At 38.7% G+C, this 19,936-nt stretch overlaps 1 protein-coding gene across 1 annotated transcript in view; it reads left to right on the plus strand.

Moving 5' to 3' along the window:
- The window catches only part of SPTLC3 (serine palmitoyltransferase long chain base subunit 3), a 138,411-nt gene that overhangs the window by 42,800 nt on the left and 75,675 nt on the right, over positions 1–19,936 (plus strand). The window contains exons 3-4 of the mRNA XM_032859192.1: positions 6,289–6,443; positions 7,072–7,220. Of these exons, the coding sequence (XP_032715083.1) occupies positions 6,289–6,443; positions 7,072–7,220 (304 nt within the window). The remainder of the gene's footprint in view (positions 1–6,288; positions 6,444–7,071; positions 7,221–19,936) is intronic.

The raw sequence follows: 19,936 nt of genomic DNA on the forward strand, positions 1-19,936 counted from the left end.
TATATATATATATATATATATATATATATATATATATTAGATACGGTTAGTGAAAAGAATCTTCCACAGACCAAGAGAAGAATTTCTTTATCCCACATACCCATTTTTCCAGGGTATCATTTGTTTATTAATTTATAGATTCTGTTTCTTTATACGTCATATACAAAACTACTTGGGTTAAACCAGAGTCCATTAATTTCTTCACTCACTACTTTTCCAGGCATTTTCTCTTCCTCCTTAGTTATTTCATTGTTTGTTTTGTTGAGGTATATGCTCAATTATTATAGAAAAGGTCTGTGGGAGTTAAACTCGTGATTCCTTACATATATTGGAATGTTTTTATTTGGCTCTCTCATTTGATTGCTGGCTTGGCTGAGTATAGGATTCTAAGTTCAAAATCATTTTCCTTCATAATCTTTTTTTCCCTTGTCACCTACAAAAGTCTGAAGCAATCCATTTCTTGTTCCCTTGTATATAAACTGCCTTTCTTCCTTCTCTAAAAATACTTGAGGTTTTCCTTACTATCCCTGGAGACTGAAATTTAATCAGTACCCAGTAGATCATTTACACCTTAAGATTCAAATCTTTCTTCCTTTCTATAATTTCCCCCTGCCCCTCCTCCTCCATCTTTTTTATCATTTTTTCCTCCTCTTGCACTTCTTATCCTCCTTTTTTTCAATCTTGAAACTCCCATTAGAGAGATACTGGATCTTCGGAATCTGTCTTACATATCTCTTGACTTGCTTCATATTTTCTTCTCTATCGTTTTTCATCATGTCCTGGAAAACTGAACCAATTTGTTATTCTAGCTTATTAATTTGCTTTTCAGGTGTCCATTTTACTTTTGAACTGTTGATCTTTTTAAAGGATGCATTGTTCTGGGGCACCTGGGTGGCTCAGTGGGTTAAAGCCTCTGCGTAGGTCATGATCTCAGGGTGCTGGGATCGAGCCCCGCGTCGGGCTCTCTGCTCGGCAGGGAGCCTGCTTCCTCCTCTCTCTCTCTCTGCCTACTCCTGATCTCTCTGTCAAATAAATAAAATCTTAAAAAAAAAAAAAAAGGATGCATTGTTCTGCTATTTGTCTCAAAAGATGAATATATTTTAAATTCTTTCTCTGTTCTGTTAAGTCTTTTCGCTAGTTATTCTGCTTGCTGAATGTGGTACCTCTAATGCTAGTTTTCCTTAAATAGCACTGACACTTTGTTCTATGTTCATTTCTTTTTTTATTAAAGAATCCTTATTTTCCTACATATTTGCCTATCTTGAGTGACCGGAGAAGGGAAATGGAAGGAGTTGCCAGGACCAATAGCTTCTGTTCTTGCAGTGTGGACTCCCAGTCTCTCTACATTGGGGCATTGCTCTTCCATTCCGTTCCTGGTACCTAGCAAGGAGATTTGTTCTGTGGACATCACAACTGCTTCTTACTTATTAACCCATAAAAAGAAGACAAAGAGATCTAATTTCCTACTTAATCACCCTATCAATTTCTTTAAAAAAAAAAAGATTTTATTTATTTATTTGAGAGGAAGACAGTGAGAGAGGCCATGAGAGGGGAGAAGATCAGAGGGAGAAGCAGACTTCCCATGGAGCTGGGAGCCCAATGCGGGACTCGATCCCCAGGCTCTGGTGCCCTGACTATCCATTTCTTATGGTTATTTACTTCTAACTTTAAACTCCCCTACAGTTAGCTTATGTCCAAACCAATCTTTTCAGCATATGTTTTAGAACTATGGTTTCCTGGGGCACCTGGGTGGCTCAGTGGGTAAAGCCTCTGTCTTCAGCTCAGGTCACAGTCCCAGAATCCTGGGATGGAGCCCTGCATCAGGCTCTCTGCTCAGCGGGGAGCCTACGTCCCCCCCCTTCTCTCTCTGCCTGCCTCTCTGCCTACTTGTGATCTCTGTCAAATAAATAAATAAAATATTAAAAAAAAAAGAACTATAGTTTCCTATGGTTTTACTTCTCCATTGGTCAGATTTTACATGTGTTCCTTATTTTGTGATGCTTCAATATTTCCAATTCAGTAATGATACTCTTGATTGTCTTTCTAGGCATTTATAAATTTATCTTGTTTCTTAAATACCTTTTGTCACTTCAGAGGACTTTTAGACGAGTAGTAGAATACTTACAAGCACTGAGTGTACCATTTTTATTCAAATCTCCCTCTAATTCCTTAATAGAATTAAACCTAGCCATCTTGACTATATGCTTCTCATACTTCAAAGAACTGTTCATGATACATTGTCCTTTCCAACAACAAAGAAAAAATGAACATTTTATTATTATCCAGAGCTTGACCTTGGTAGGAGAAATGGCTGTTTCCCAAAAGGAAATAGTGACATAAAATGAAATATTAGGTGAGAACAGAAGTGTAAGTGTGGGCAAAAATTAATAATTGATGTTTGATAATGATTTTTTCTCTCTACAAATTCATGATTCTATTTCATACTGAATAAGCAGGTAGTTAAATCAAATAAGAAGCATGCTTCCAAATTTGGCAGTATTTTTCACAATGGGCCATGGATATGTTCTCTTCACTTCCTTATAAACACCTAGCCCTGTAGCATGATTATTGAAAAGAACACTGGTTTTAGAACTCTAATTCCCAATTTGTCCACTCAGATTTTCTGACTTTCCACTGATTTGTCTATAAACCTTGGACAGAAATATGTATAACACTTGGAAAATTATAAAATATCCTACAAGCTTAAAGGTGAAAAAAGATTGTCATATTGCAGTAGAAACAAAGACATTTTTGTGGCTTCATTTTTAGATTTTGCTCAACCCTCCTATACCCCCCCACCCCACCCCACCCCCAAACGATTCTGTCCTTATGGCCCAAATTTCACTGTCACATCTAGCCATTTGTGTCAGGAAGAAAAAGAAAGAGAGTGAGTAGGCCAAGTGACAAGTTACATCTACAGATGGTTACAGGTATGTCCTCTTGCAGTGCTCCTGTTTTTGCAATATCTAGCCCAGTTTCATTTTCTGGTATAGCGAAAATGCTGTGGGAGGCTTACATGAGATTAGAGGACATTGACCTTTGGAAGGTGTTGACTGCTCCAGAAGAAACCTCACTGGTGCTCAAAGGAATGGGGTGGGGTGAACATACACCCATGCAGACACAGGAAGCTTACTGGTGCAGAGTAAGAGCAGGACAATGCCACAAAAGAAGGCAGTTCTTGCCCAAACCAGACCTTGAAATCTAAGTAGTTCCCTCTCAGGGACACATAGACTGCTGAGCTTGTGTTTCAGATCTAAGTTAGCACTCACACAACTCACAAAGAAATGGCTCTCCATGGCTAAACAAAACACACAAAACAAAACAAAACAAAACAAAAAAACAAAACAAATAACTAGCTTATCCCTTTGGCAGAGAAGTTTCTGCCAAATTCTGTTCTAATTACTAAGAAATATGAAGATCATTCCCTACTACGAAGTCTTCTCTGATCCCACAGAATAGGTTAGAATCCCTGGATCTTGCCCTCAAAGCATTTGTCTCAATAAAAAACTGGCTGCCCATTTCCTTGTAGATAGAAAATCTGGATGTCTGGGTCAGAAAGTTTGGGCAAGATAGAGTATTTTCTCACCTTCCCTCAAGAGGCCATGATAGCATATCTTTATGAGGCTCGATGACGAAATGCCCTAAGTTGTTCCTGAAGTAAAATGCCAAGTTCCTTAAGATGAGCGGACACTCCTCCATGGTCTGGCAAACTGTTGGCATTAACTTTCCATATCATGGGTCATGGTTTTTTTTATAACTGGGGTTTTGGAGGGAAGCTTGCACAAATGGGGAAGGTGCCAGCCTGAAGTCACTCTGAAGTGACTGCTGAGAAGGTGACCGAAGCCAGAGGCTGACTAGAGTTCAGCTACTCACCTTGCTGGGTCTAATTTTCCTCACATGTCAAATGGGTGCTTGAACTCTACAGTTTCTATGTACCCCCTGCCCTGGTATCCTGTGCATCTTGTCGTTCTGCACTGAAATTAATTTTGTTTTTGGTGTACCTGAGTGGCTCAGTCAGTTAGGCATCTGCCTTCAGCTCAGGTCATGATCCCAAGGTCCTGGGATCAAAACTTGCATCAGGCTCTCTGCTCAGTGAGGAACCTGCTTCTCCCTCTCCCTCTGCCATTCCCTCATTCTCACTCTCCCTCAAATAAATAAATAAATAAATTCTTTAAGAAAAAAAGAAATTAATTTTGTTTTAATACTATAGACATAATATATTGTTTTTCCTACCTAAAACCAAGTATTTCCTAAATGAACTATTAACTTTGAGTAAGATTTCTCAAAAAATCTAAAATTATAATTCCATTTGGAGTCTAAAAATAGGACTTACAGACCTACTTCTCTATTTTCTCTTGATAGTATGAATGTATATGATGTCATTTCAATTAAGGAATAAAAAATTAGAAATAGAAGGACACAACATTTGGGGATATGGAGTAATCTATAAGTCAGTAAACAGTTTTAAAAAAAAAGAAGAAATTGTTTGGAAAATCTCCTTTTCTCTCAAAAATATGTCAGGGTATGGGCTATGATGAGTGCTGTGAAATGTGTAAGCCTGATGATTCACAGACCTGTACCCCTGGGGCAAATAATATATTATATGTTAATAAAAATAATTTTTTAAAAATGTCCATTTCCCTGTTAGAACATAAATGGGTATAATTATCATAACTTTGTAGCTTTGAATCTTAAGATTTCTATCAGGATACTTAGAATTTAAAAGACAAATACATTTGGTATGAAATTTTCAACTTATAGATGTAACCAGTAAAGTTGCCCTTTTCATCCTCCAAATTTGCATGCAGTAGATAGTCCCCATCATGTGCTGGGTTGTGGTTATAAACATTCTTTCTACAGGCAATCACAACTCCCTCCCCAGAAATGATGCCACGCCACTGAAAACGTAATGATGTTGCAAACCAGACTATGGCTTGGGTGCAACCATCAGCCATCAAAGCCTGCAGATTCTATATATTTTTCCCTGGAATGGATCAGCTCGAGAGATGAGTAAGCCAAACCAGTAGCACAAGAAGGTCTTCTACAAAGCCTTAGCCCTAGTCCTCCTTGTTCCCTCAGGAAATCAGCTCTATTTCATAATGGGAAGGAGAGCAAAGAACTCAGAAAGGATAGGAGAATAGGAAAGCTCCCTCTTGGTTATTCAGTGGTTCCTCATTGACTCCAAGATAATGTGTGAGTTCTTCATCCAGACACTAAAAGGTCCCACTTTCTGTGCCCCACTGGATTTGCCACCTTAACACACCACAGGGAATAATAGTGGATGGGATTAGGAAGATAACAGGGAGCAGATCGCTCAGAACGTTGGCTTTGACCCTAAGTGAGGTGGGAGCCATTATAGATCAGGCAGGAGTGACAAGAACTGTCGTATGTTTTATTTTCACTCATTCTCAAAAACACCCTACACTTCTAACACAGACCCATTCATCCTGAGTGCCATCTCCAAGCATCCATGCCCAAAGCAATTTCATTCCACTTTGCTGCCCAGCTTCGAGACCCCTCTCACGTAAACTACCTTGATTGCTTCAGCAAGATGTGACTCTCCCTCTCATTCTAATCTTACAAATTGCCCAAAGTACTTGGCTTAGATCAAGGTTTTGTAATTTCTGCCTTGTACTATTAGGGAGTTAGATAACCAAAAGTTAGATATGTTTTGCTTTGAGCCTCAGCTGGCTTGTCAACCCCTCAAGCATGGCTTACCTTTTATAGAGCAAAAACGGTGCTGTCACTGCAACTGTGAGAGAAGCCAAGTGCCTCCACGAGCTCATCAACTCAGTTTCTAGGCCCTCGGCTATGTGACAGGCAGCCAGCTGCCAAGAGTTTTGCCAGTAGGTTCAAGATCAAGTTCATCCACATTTCTGAAAACGTGAGTGGGGATATTCATGTTCAAAAAATTTAAGACCAGATTATCATCTCACCACTTTTCTCTCCAAGACTCCTTTGATATAAACATCTATTGTTACTTTTCAGACGGTATCCCGCAAAGATTCCTTGTGTCCACCAGTCATCTGGGGACTTACCTCGTGTTGTACTATCATCTTTGCTACCTTTCTGTGCCACGTTTTTCTTACTTCCTTCCACTAAAATGTAAATTGTTTAGGGATGGAGGCCTCACAGTGTTCTCTGTGGACCCACCTGTCCCCTTACCAATAGGCCCTTGCTCCAAAACTATGTGCAGTGGACTATGTTCATGGCTCTTCCAGCCTTCAGTTGCTAAGAAAATACAAAAAGCAGGAGACCAAAGGTAAACTGCTACCTCTGTTGTAACAGGATTTTGTGCCGCTTTATCAAAACTTTGAGAATTTTTACACGCGGAACCTGTACATGAGAATCAGAGACAACTGGAACCGGCCCATCTGCAGTGCCCCGGGGTCTCGGTTCGATGTGATGGAGAGGGTGTCGGATGACTACAACTGGACATTTAGGTGAGGCAGCCTTCTGGAGGGTCTTGGTTGAAAGAAATTCTTCCCAGGAAATCCAAGCATGGGCATTAAATTACAGAGCTGATAAGCACCAAACCATGGAAGTTGCTGGTCTTCCATCATTGAGCCTTTTGCAAGCCCTGGTAATTCCAGTGGGGGAAGTCATGGTTATTCGGTTGCCAACAGTGGCTGTGTTAGATTAAAATGAAGCCTGTGTCAGAAAGTGCGGTCTACACAGAGCTAGCCACAAAGAGCCTTTTCAGCCTTATTGACAATTTTACCCCCCTACTTCTTACTGAAGGAGGCAGTGATGACCAGGGCTCTTTCTCACCTATAAAGTTCTTGCTGGAATTTAAACAAGAGCACAGGTGTCACAGAAGTGAGCAGCCAAGGAAAACCAGGGCTAAATGATACTCCATGGCTCGTGATACCTTTTTCTAATACTCTGCCCAGCTTCATTTTGGCGTTACTATCCTCCAAGGGCAGACCATTTTGTATGGACCAGTGCACACCAGAAAGGAAAAACAAAATATATGATTGGGGCCAGACCCAAGATCTCCTTGTATGAGTCTTCTGTGGGGCACTAGGACGATGTTAAATGAGAAAGCCCTTTGTGGTCTTCTCTCTGCAGGTTCACTGGAAGAATCATCAAAGATGTCATCAACATGGGCTCATACAACTTTCTTGGCTTGGCTGCCAGTTACGATGAATCTATGAGGACAGTAAAGGACGTTTTAGAGGAGTATGGCTTGGGTGTGGCCAGCACCAGACATGAAATGGGTATGTATGTTCACCATTTTGAAATTTTGTCCAGTTGGGCCTCAGATTCCCTGTGGCAATTTCTCAAACCTAGATCGCATGTAGACGGTGTACCTCAAAAAGCTGTTATAAATTGCAAAATGAGAAAGGTACCTGAAGGTCTTTTTAGAAATTTCAAACATTATGCTCTTGTAAGACAGTTTATTAATTACAGGTTTAAATTCTCGAGAAAAAATGAAAATGGATCTTTCATTAGACCACATTATCTAAAATAACAACTCTAGTGCCTCTTCCATTTGATCCATTTCGGGATCCTTCCTTCCCCTTTTCTTTTTTTAAAACAGCTTTAGTGAAGTATAATTGATATTGTTAAAAACTATACTTACTTGATGTATACAATTTGATGGGTTTTGATATATAAAAACACTCTGAAACCACCACTGCAATCGAGGTAATAAACATGTCCACCACCTTGGAAAGTTTCTTTGTGTCCCCACTTTTTGTGGTAAGAACACTTCACATGAGATCTACCATTTCAACAAATTTTTAAAGTGCACAGTGAAGAATTAATTAGAGACACAATGCTGTACATCTCTCTAGAACATACTCATCTTGTGTGACTGAAACTGTCTATCCATTGAACAACTTTTCATTTAGATTTTGCTCTTTCTTAATGATGTCCATCCCTGATCTTGCTTTTGTATTTGGATATTGCCCATTGCTGCTACTAAAATGTAAGTTTCATGAAGGGAAGGATAGAATTGGCCTTGTGGTCTGTTGTGTTGAATGAGTGAGTAAATGATGAATGAATGAATGAAGGTGGAACAAATGGCCTGTTTGTTTCTCTTTTAGCTGAAACATCTTCCTCTTATTCAAAGGAGTGAAATCTATGAGAAGGAATCTTCTGGTCCTCTCCACCTCAGGGAGAAAGAGTGAGACAAGCTTCCTCCTACAGAGTGTCTTGCTATTCCTGACACAGTGTTTTCTTATATATCATCTCATTTATTACTTGCAAAACTCCTCTGCTCAAGGAGGCAGCACAGGCGACATTATTTCATCTTCTAGAGGAGGAAACAGGATCATAGTGACTAAGTAATGTCCCACCACTGGCTTATTACTCATACTAACTCCCAGTCTAGCTAGCTTCTTCTGACAGCAGTTTCCCATCTAGAATGATATATGCATGGTTTACCATGTCAGTTTCAGGCCATTCTAAGAACCCAAGGTAAACCTACAAAAAGGGATTTACCATTAAAGACAAATGAGCCACCTGCCCCTCTTAGAATCCAGTTGACAGAAGATCATTAAAAACCCATGCAACAAAGAACAATTCAAGTTGAACAAAGTAATTTTTTAATCCATACATTTAGTAAACATTTAGCTAAAGCTCCAGAGTTTATAAGCAGTTGCCCAGATTTTTTAAGAAAGACATCTTTTCTTCATTTTGAGGTAGGAGGGCTGCAGATATAAGCAGAATGCGGAAGGAAGCTGCTACTTCACGTAGCAGAACTAGGTGACCCATGATACCCCATTTGGGATGGGGCAGAGACTGGAAGGTTACCCTCGGTCATAAAAGACGTGGAGTCAGTAAGTAAGCTTTGTGGATATTTCCTCTGGTGCTGCTCACACTCAACACCAGGATTGTTAATGAACCAGATAGAAAACACTTTTCCTGAGGATGATGACGCCCCCCAACTCATTGAGACAGAACACTCCCCACTCACAGCCAGCAGAAGCTAAATCTGACATAGTCGATGGCCTCTTTGCTGTGGAAGCCAGATATGGAATAGGAGTTCCTGAATCGGCCGAATCAATGAACCAGAGAAGCCAGGCAGAGATAAAGATCATAGTTTGGACTGTCTGTAGCCTAAGTTCTTTCTCTACTTCTTCTTCAGCCTTCTGAATGTTTATCTCTTCACTTGGTCTCTGGCTCAAACTCTAGAAAGAAGATTTTAACAGTTCTCAATGAAATGGTGAGAAAGCAAAAATAGAAGCCACCCACACTAATTTTAAGCAAACAGAAGCCTTGATAACAAGGATGGATATGAGCAGTCAGAAAATAAAGAAGTAAACAGGGTTCATTTGAAAGTTTGTGCAACAGAAGCACAGAAGCATAGCACGCAAGAATTAGTAACATAGTTTTGAATGCCACTTATTTCAAGAAAGGCAAATAACTTTTAGAAAGCGTAAGCTACCTAGTCTTAAGAAAATGTTCAACAGTGCCTGTGGATTGTCAATGAAAATGTGGGAATATAGAGGCTTACCAATTTAGCAACCAAAAATGCTTCTTGAGGAGCCCAAAGTAAACATTTAGGAACATTTAATCACTTGAGTACCTTCCCAGAACTTTTAAAAATAATTTCCAATGTTCTGGAGGGAAAAGCCCACACAAAAAAATCATATTACAAAATAGGAAATTAAAAAAGAAATCAAGAGGAAGTATTTAAAGCACACTAAAAGGATAGGAGACCACACACAGTATCTTCGCCAAAAGTATGTGAGAAGAGCATATTTTCCCATTGAAAGAAAAGGACTGAGATTTTCCAAAAGCCCAAACTCAACTATGTGCTATAATCACAAACAAATACAAGTAAATTTAAATTATTCCTAAGGGTAAAAAGTAGAAAGAGAAGTCCCAACCAGACACCTGGTTCTCTCCTCCCTGCTGTAACCACCACTAAAATGCACTCAATACCCAAGAGGGAGGTCAGTTCTATAAAAAGCACAGCAAAGAGCCCAAGAGCAAAGCTGTGTGTCCAGTTTGCATCTACAAGTGCTAGGACTGAGCCTGAAATACAGCTGAGCTGTAAGGAATGAAACATTTCCAGACACAGACATACAAATTGCAAATGCTGTGTTTAATATGTGGAATGATGCACTGCTGTTTATTTTCATGTACAACTAACTTACACTGGCACGCAGAATCAAGGGAGGCTTTTACTGTCTTGTGGTCAATTTAACTTTCCATAGGCTGATGGAAGTGTTGGCATGTTTTTCTGATATCCTAAATACAAGGCAGAGTGAAATGGCAATTAGGAGTCATTTGAAATGCCTGACACATTTTTATTTCTTACCGTCTATATTCATGGGGTCCTTTTTATTAGCATTCTTCTTGATCTGGGAGGTCTCCTTCATATTGTGTGGCCTATGTCATATCTTTGGTAATTACAGCCTAGTTTTTCCTAAGAATTTTCTTTTTTTTTTAATTTATTTATTTTTTCCTAAGAACTTTCTTTCTTTTTTTATTTTATTTAATTTTATCTATTTGACAGAGAGAGGGATCACAAGTAGAAAGGCAGGCCGGGAGAGGGGTGGGGGAAGCAGGCTCCCCACTGAGCAGAGAGCCTGATGCGGACTCGATCCCAGGACCCTGAGCCCATGACCTGAGCCGAAGGCAGAGGCTTAACCCACTGAGCCACCCAGGCACCCCCTCCTAAGAACTTTCTTAATGTACTGTGAAAGATTAGAAATTCTTGAGAATTGTCATGTGTGATATTACATTGTGTTCTAGACCGAACATCTTACCAAAAGTTGAAGAGACTGCTGCTCAACATCCTCTTCTTCAGGTGGCTTGCCTCCAGACTTTGAGCTGGAAAGTCATTTGAATAACTGTTTACAGATTCTAAAATTACCTGGATTTTTAGATTTTCAGCACCAGGATTGAGAATTGTTCATGACGTCTGAGTATTAACATCAAACAATATGCAGTAATAGCCCCATTATGCAAGATATTTCCACATTTGTTCTTTGAGTTTCTTCATCGGAAAGAACTATTTAATTTTTCAGTACATGGAAGGCGTTTGTTTGTCTGTATATGTTGGTTTCACAATGAAAAATGTAATGCAGCAGCCCCTGAGGTGAAGCAAATGTATAATTGCTCATTCTTTCATATAAACCAAAGAGGAAAGAGCAAGCTGAAACTTAAAAAAAATAAAGTAAAATAAACAAACAACCTAAATGTGTGGTATGAATGCAAACACAAAGGAAAGCAGAAGATTAGCTTAAGGTTATTAGTTGTTATTAAACATAAGAAGAGACTCACCGGGGTCCCTTTATGCCTGCCTCTTTGCCTACTTGTGATCACTGTCTGTCAAATAAATAAATAAAATCTTAAAAAAAAAAAAAAAAAAAAGAAGAGACTCACCTTACAAAAATTATGTGGAGCACCCATAATGTAGACAGATTCAACTCCTATATTTTCTATGCCTCAATTAACACAGTGCAGACAAGATGCCTGTCTATCTTTCTGTACACCCGGAAATTAGGAAAATGAATGATGAGCGGCTTTGAAAGTCATGTCAGTCAATTTAACATTCCACAAGCTGATTAGAAACAAAAACAAGAAAAATAAAATAGTGATAGGAGACCACAAAGTACCTCTCAGTCCTTGAAAAGTAAAAAAGGAAAGAAGGGAGGGAGAGAGGGAGGGAGAAGGAAGAGGGAGGGACGGAGGGACAGATATGGGGAGGAAGGAAGGAAGGAAGGAAAAAGGAAAGGAAGAAAGAAAGGAAAGAATGAGGGAAGAAAGGAGAGAGGGAAGGAGAGAAGGAAAGAAGGAGGGGAAGAAGGAAGGAAGGGAGGGAGGGAAATAAGGAATGTGAGAGGGCAGGAAGGAAAGAGGGAGGGAGGGAAGGAGAGAAAGAAGGAAGGAGGGAAGGAAGGAGGAAAAAAGTGAAGGAGGACAGGAAGACATAAAACATAAAGGACACTAACAGTAATTACTGCCTTTCATTTAATATTTATATATTGAATTACAAGCCTTTAAACATGTTGCCAGTATACTTCATCTTTTTAAATACTTAGTAAATTTTCACAAAAATTTACTATATTTTATGCCACCAAGAAAAGCTCATTAGATTTCAAAAAGTGGAATCTACATAGGTCACATTCTTGGATCATGATGAAATAAAGCTAAAAATAAATAATAAAATAGAAACAAATCCTTTTTTAAAAAATCTCTGGAAGGTTTTAAAGCCCTTTCCTAAGAGACTCTATAATCAAAAGGGAAATGAAATTACATTTGCGTCATATACAGAAACTAACAACTATGAGAACACCATCAGGTCCAGCTAGCTGTGTACTCAGAGAAAAATATATAGTCTTACTTTACTAAAGAAGAAAGATTGAAGCTAGTAAACTTAGCTACCCATGCAGTAAGGAATAAAAGGTAAGCAAAAGTGTTGAATTATTAAAAATAAAAACAGAAACTTAAGAATTAGAGAAGAAAAATTTCTGTCGGGCTGAGGCATCTGTGTTTTAATAAGTCGCTAGAGGTGATTTTGTTGAGCGGCAACCAGAGTGGGCAACCGCTCAACAAAAATTGAAAAACAAGCACTTAACAACAACAACAAAAAAAAGTATGTAAGGAATTAACACTGTAAATCCAACAGTATACTCATATAACAAGATACCATGATCAAGTAGTTCTTTTTGGGAACTATGAGGATAGTTAGCTGAATAATAAAACAATTCATAAGACTGAAAAATCCTAGAAGAAAACATATGATTATCTTGATAGGTGACACTAAAACATTTATAAAATTCAGTATCTGTTCCTAATACAATTTTTTTTAAGATTTTATTTATTTATTTGACAGACAGAGATCACAAGTAGGCAGAGAGGAAGGCAGAGAGAGAGAGAGGAGGAAACAGGTTCCCCGCTAAGCAGAGAGCCCGATGTGGGGCTCGATCCCAGGACCCTGAGATCATGATCTGAGCCAAAGGCAGAGGCTTAACTCAGCCAGCCAGGCGCCCCCCAATACAAATTTTAATAGAATAAAAATAGGAGATCCAGAATGTAATAAAAAACACCTACTTCAAACAAAGAGACTGTACTGTATTTTGTGATGAGACACTAGAAACTTTCACTTTAGAGTCAGAAAAAAGAGGAAGATGTGTTTATCTACCATTTTTAATAACCTAGGAAAGAACTAGACAACATAATTTCATTTTTCATTCTTTAAGTCGATACAGATTTATTGAAGGACTACCATGTGACAGAATAAGAAGGATGGGTATAATAAGAGGTAAACTAACCATTATTTGTAGATGATCTGATTGCTCATCTCTCTGGTTTTCAAGCTGTGCTCTGTTGAGGAGCAAAGGGAACCTCTGCAAGGGCTCTCATGGGGCCACCATCAATATGAGAGGGAGCTGGGCAGTAACAACAGAGTTTGGGTCTACTTTCTTCCAATTTACAAATCTGAAAAATCAAAAATTTATTAGAAATAATAAATATCCAATAAAAAACTCAATAAAGACTTATTGCATGTAGACCAACTTTTAAAATTCATAAAGTTAGTAATTAACAATCAGAAAATATATTGGAGAAATTATATTATTAATAAGTATGAGCAAAACTAGCAAACAGGGAATTCTGTTGAAAATATCTAGAAACTCTTTGAGGAAAACTATAAGTCTTTTGTAAAAGACTTAAAAGAAGACTCGAAAAAATTGAGGTAACAAATCCTAGAAGGGAATGACCTGGTGTTAGACTTCTATCAGTACTTCTCCAAATGGATATGTGAATTGAACACCATCCCAATGACATTAATAGATGGGGAGAAGAGTTGTGGAGACTAAATGGAAGTCTAGAGACAGACACAACTTGGAATAGTCATTCGTATACAATGAGAACAATTTTGAAATCAGTTGGAAAAAGACCAATTATGTCATACGTAGTATTATGATAACTAGCTGATCACAGAAGGAAATAAGTTAGATCCCTACCTCACATATTATATCTCAGTAAATTCTGCTTGTGTAAATTGCAAATGCATCTGAGATTGAAATATAAAAAATAAGAACCACCACCACCAGAAATAACTACATAAGTAAAATAGAAACTGAATGGATAACTGAAGTGATGAATGAATGAACAAATGAACAGAGCAAAAGGACCTCAACAATTCAAATACAAAATGCATGTGTATGCTTTCCTTGGTTAGGCCCCTGCTAAGATTGTCAGGCTGTCATTCCTTTGATGAGTGCAACCCCCCTGTCCAAATCCCTTCAGGCTGCTGTGACAAAATATCACAGCCTGGTGGCTTGTAAACAACAAAGTTCATTTCTCACAGTTCTGGAGGTGGCCAGCATGGTCAGGTGAGGGCCCTTTTCCGTGGTGCAAACTTCTGGTTGTACCCTCACGTGGTGGAAGGGAGGTGCCAGCTGTCTGAACCTCTTTTATAAGGACACTAATCTTATTTACGAAGGCTCCATCTCTATGACCTAATCACTTCCCAAAGGCTCCACCTCTTATTACCATCACTTTGGCCATTAGGTTTCCAATACGAATTTTGGAGAGACATAAACATCCACAGCAGCCTCTTCTCTAGACTTGTCGCTTGTAATCGCCCTTCGATTCTGTAATCCATAATGACCTCCAGTGGAACTCACCTTACCTAACTCACCCTACCTGGCAGTATGTCCCCTTAGTGGGAGGGATCCATTTGAAATGACTTCCAGGCTGACTCTGTGCAACACAAGCCACCCTTGTCTGTGGGAAAACAAGCACTCTTCCCTGCTAGAGGAAAGACAGCTTGCTCCCACCCCAGCCTCTAGACACAACTACTTTCCCTTCAGACTTGTCAAGCCTCATTCAGACAGTAGTCTCCTGTGTCCTCATGCTCCGGAGAACCAAAGAAAGCACATCCAGAAATCATAGGGGAAAAGAGCCAACAAAATGAAGCATTTAAACTTCTCTACATAAAAACCATGTCAGCAAAGTTGAAAGTCAAGGAACAAAATTAGAAAAAGTTATTTGCAAAATATAAGACATATAATTCTTAACACAAAAGACTTACAAAGAAAAGAACATCCCGACTTAAGAAGTGGGCTAAGAATTTGCAGCGATGTGGATGGAACTAGAGGGTATTATGCTAAGCAAATTAAGTCAGTCAGAGAAAGACAATTATCATATGATCTCTCTGATATGAGGAATTTGAGAGGCAGGGCAGGGGGTCATGGGGGGAAGGGAGGAGAAAAAAAATGATACAAGATGGTACCAGGGAGGGAGACAAACCATAAGAGACTCTAAATCTCAGGAAACAAACTGAGAGTTGCTGGGGTGTGTGTGTGTGCGGGGGGTAGGGATAGGATGGCTGGGTGAGGGACATACTGGGGAGGGTATGTGCTATGGTGAGTGCTGTGAATTGTGTAAGACCAATGATTCAGAGACCTGTACCCCAGAAGCAAATAATACATTATATGTTAATTAAAAAAAAAAATAAGTGGGCCAAGATTTTGGGAAAGTCAAGAGGTAAAACATGCACCATCCAAATTGTGTAATGTTTCTCAAGCTTTTCCTTATCACTCTCTCTTCTGATATTTTAATATTGCAGATATAGTATATCTGCAATATAGGTCATGGATATCTGTGCCTTATACATAGAGTAAGTTATCTGTCCTTCCTCCAAGAACAGATTGTCAACCCTTTGGGACCAATATCATAGCTGTTGAGAATGCATACGATAGTAATTACCCTTCAGGGGAAGTAGATGGTGACCAGAAGGGAGCACGATGGGACTTCTTGGTGCTGTCTATATTGTTTTTGAGGGTTTTTTTATGCAGTAATATGCATGTGTTCACTTTTTGAAACCTCATAGGGCTCAATACTTAAAATTTGTTTTCTTTTCTACATGTTATAGTGTAATGAAAATTTTACATTAAGAAGTAGATCCAGTACACAAAATGGCAATTAAGGAAAAAAGGAAATATAAGTAGCCAATGAAAGTGTGGAAAATACTCTGTCCCATTAATAGTCAAAGACTGAATAAGACAGAGTTACCATTTTCCACCTAATTGACAAAAGTTAAAAAAAAAAAAAAAAAAAGTAATATCCCATTAGAGACACCTGGCTGGCTTAGTCGGTTAAGCATCTGCCTTAGGCTCAGGTCATGATCCCAGGGTCCTGACTTCCAGCCCTGCATCAGGCTCCCTGCTCAGGAGGGAGTCTGCTTCTCCTTCTTCTTTGGTCCCTCCCCCTCCTGGTGCTCTCTCTCTAACTCAAATAAATAAATAAAACCTTTAAAAAATAATAATATCCCATAGTTTCAAAGGAATAAAGAAAAGGACACCCTTACATACTGTTGATAGAGTACATTGGAAGGCAATTTGAAAATATATCAACGGAAAGCCATTTAACTCAGCAATTTTGTTTCAAGAAATTTTGCCTTAAAATTTTTGAATAAGTGTTCTAAGATGTGTGATCTAGAATAATCAATGTAATATGCTTAATAATAGTAAAATTTGGGGAAAATAAGTGAGTTTCCAACAATGGGAAATTGATTAAATATACTTTATAGATCTGTTTAATATGCAAAATTATTTAACCATGCAAAATTACAATGCAGTTTCTTAGCAGGGTGTTTCAGAGCAAAGGCTCTGGAATTAGTTTGCTTGGATTCAAATCCTCATTCTCCCCTTTAACTAGCTAGCGCCTGAGATAAACTCTATGCCTTCCCAGTCCTCAGTATTCTGAAAACAGAAAATACATTGTTAAGAGAATAAAACAAGTTACAGAAGAGTATGTTTACTATGAATCCATCTTTAAACATATATTTTACTTGAATATTTGCATTGATAAAGATGATTATATTTTATTTTGTAGTATCTTCTGATTTTTCCACAATGAGCTCACATTTCCCCAGTTAATGATTTCCTTAAAAGTCAACAGGAGTCTAAAATGAAGGCACAGACTTATGAAAATAGTTCTGGCGTTTCCAAGACTTGCCCACTGAATCAGACTGACCAAATGTTCCAGTCTCCTGAAGGGACCCCACTATGGGCTATGTGGATTCTTGAGTTTACGCCAGTGGTTCTCAAGCTTTAGCTTACGTCAGATATCACCTGCAAGGCTTGGAAAAATATAGGTTGTTGGCCTTACCTACAGAGTTTCTGGTTTAGCCATGTTGGAATAGAACCCAAGATCTCACATTTCCAATGACTTCCCAGGCATTGCCCATGTTGCTGCTCTGGGGACTACACTTTGGGAATCAATGGATACTATCTAGCATGGCTGACTTTCTTGACAAAATTAGTCAAACATTTTCCAAAATGTAATGGTCTTTTACTTTATGTGGAGTGAGTACCACATGTGGCTGGGGGATGAGATCTATGAATAAAAACTGGAAAGTAGGTAAAAGACAAGCCAGAAAATCAATGCAGCAATTTAGTTTCAATCGCTGAGGACATCCTGCCACACACGGCTGCTCTAGATTTCCAAATCCAGGGAAGGTTAAACTCAGGCAAACAGAAGAGAAACTTGTTTCCTTTCTTCCCCCTCCCCCCACTTTTATTCTACAAGGGTGTTTAGTTTCTTGGTCTTTCTTTCCCTGTTTAAGAGCAGATACGTTGTAACAGAATATTATTTGGAAACCTATGCACTGTAAGTCCTTTGTGCTGGAGCAACTATTAGTCAGAGGTTCGCTTCTAAGAAAACAAATTCATGGAACGCCACAAGGAAAGCTCGTCTCTACTAGGAGACTTCATCTTTTGAGAAGGAAAGCCTTATTTGTGCTTGATTCAGCTCAACAGGGAAACTTGAAGACTAAGCGCACCTCAAAACTGCTTGGTGGAGAATATTCATTCAAATTATAGTTACAACTTTTAAGAAGTAGCCTTCAAATATTTTCATCTTAAAGACATCAGAAAAGATGCATTAACTCAGGAATCGATATAACTGGCTATATTGGAAAATCACTTTCCATTTTCGAGTTTGACATGTGATTTTTATACTAGTTGTAATGTACCAACTTGCTGAAATTTCTATTTCTCAGCTTGAGAACATGGTCCTAAATCCCTTGATAATTCTTCTCCCTCTTTATCTTCCTAAAGTTTTCTGCTAGCATCTCATTCAAATTTGCAAGGCTCTTTCTGTGTTTCTTTCTCAAATATTTGTGTCTAGATCCAGGAAATGTACAGTCTCACTAGTCTGAACTATTGAAAAAGGGGCCAGCCTGAGTCTGTACACTGTCTAAATTAAATCAATTTCAAGTAAATACCATCTTTTGGCCTTCAAGTTCCTATGCAAATAAGCAGCTTCTAACAAATTGCTACCAAGTAGAGATTTTGTTTTCTTTTTTAAAAAAAAAAAGCAATTGTAATTAACAGTTTTATGCAAACCAATGCCATAAACATGCTCTAAAACTGTGCATTTGATTAAATAAGCTGTAAACATCCCCACATCAATTAGTTTCACCTTCTTAATTTACAACAGCAAAACTCTTCTTCATAAACAGTGCCGATTCCTCTCTGACGAAATTATTGTAAATTCTGATTAATGAGATTTCATTCCATTTCTCTCAAGCGTCTTTATTTTCCTTTAAGAGTATTTGTAAAGGGAAACAGACTCTCAGAGGAATTGTTTGAGAGTAGGAAAATGAAAGTAACTCTTGGTTTCTGAAAGCCTTTGGGCAATTTCCTGATACCTGTTATAGTTCTGACAAGGTAATTGCCCTTCTCTTGACAATGACAGAAATAACAGCACAACCAAATTGCAACTAGAAGAGATATTTCTGCAAGTGTAGATTTGGCCTTGTAAGTCAACAAAGCCAAGCAGGTGTAACAACTCAACAAGATATCCCAATAATTTTATGTAAGTAAAATACTTGCCAGCGAGGTAATACCTGGGTTGGCTGAACAAAGTTGAAACTCATAGAATTTCAGAATATGTGGCTTTTCCACCATCTTCTCTCCACCCACACAAATAACATAAAATGAGATACATGAAGCCTAGGGTTTTTTAATAAGCTGCCAATCAATGTTTTTGAGGTCGGTAGGTTGAGAAGTCAGAAGTAGAGACCAGTTCTCCTGAGTCCCACCAAAGAACTCTTGACACTACCCCACACTGTTCATAGCTAAAATCGGAGACCATCCCCATCGAAAGTCACCAGACTATTCTAGCTGCCTCCTGCTTTTGTATTGCCTGCAGGTGACAAGTAGTTTTTATGCTTTTATTTTTTTTAAGATTTTTTATTTATTTATTTGATAGACAGAGATTACAAGTAGTCAGAGAGCCAGGCAGAGAGAGATAGGAAGGGAAGCAGGCTCCCTGCTGAGCAGAGAGCCCGATGTGGGGCTCGATCCCAGGACTCTGGGATCATGACCCGAGCTGAAGGCAGAGGCTTTAACCCACTGAGCCACCCAGGCACCCCGTTTTTATGCTTTTAAATGGTTGAAAAAATAAAAATACTATTTTGCAACTTGTGAAATTACATAGAATTCAAATTTCAGTATCCACAAATAAAGTTTTATTGGTACACACTCAAAGCCATTCCTTTGTGTATTGTCTATGGGTGCTTGCACTTTACAATAACAGGGTGGAATAGTTGTAACAGAGACCATCTGGCCCACAAAGTCCAAACTATTTTCTCTCTGGACCTCCATAACATGTTTGCTGTTGTAGGTAAGCACATGCCCTCATGGCAACTTGGGAAAAAGAATCCTCTAGATTTATTAGCAATTGTCCAGATTTCCAAATCCAAGGCACATCAGTGTACATCAAAGTTTGTCTCTTTTTACTTCATTTAGACAAGAAATCCTGTTACATCCAAACACATTGAGGATACAGATTTTCTTTCATTGACATCAGCCCCTATGTATATCCTTTATAGCCACTAATACCAACTTGAGGGAGACCAAGGGCATTGTCAATGTCTGCCCCTAGCTTCCCACATCCATGTCCCCAGTTCAAGCGAAGCGGCTCAGATTGGGATGATATCCATGGCACATTTGGAACA

This window comes from Lontra canadensis, unplaced genomic scaffold, assembly GCF_010015895.1.
Source record: "Lontra canadensis isolate GAN:19392208 unplaced genomic scaffold, GSC_riverotter_1.0 scaffold16, whole genome shotgun sequence".
NCBI classification, from domain to species: Eukaryota; Metazoa; Chordata; class Mammalia; order Carnivora; family Mustelidae; genus Lontra; species Lontra canadensis.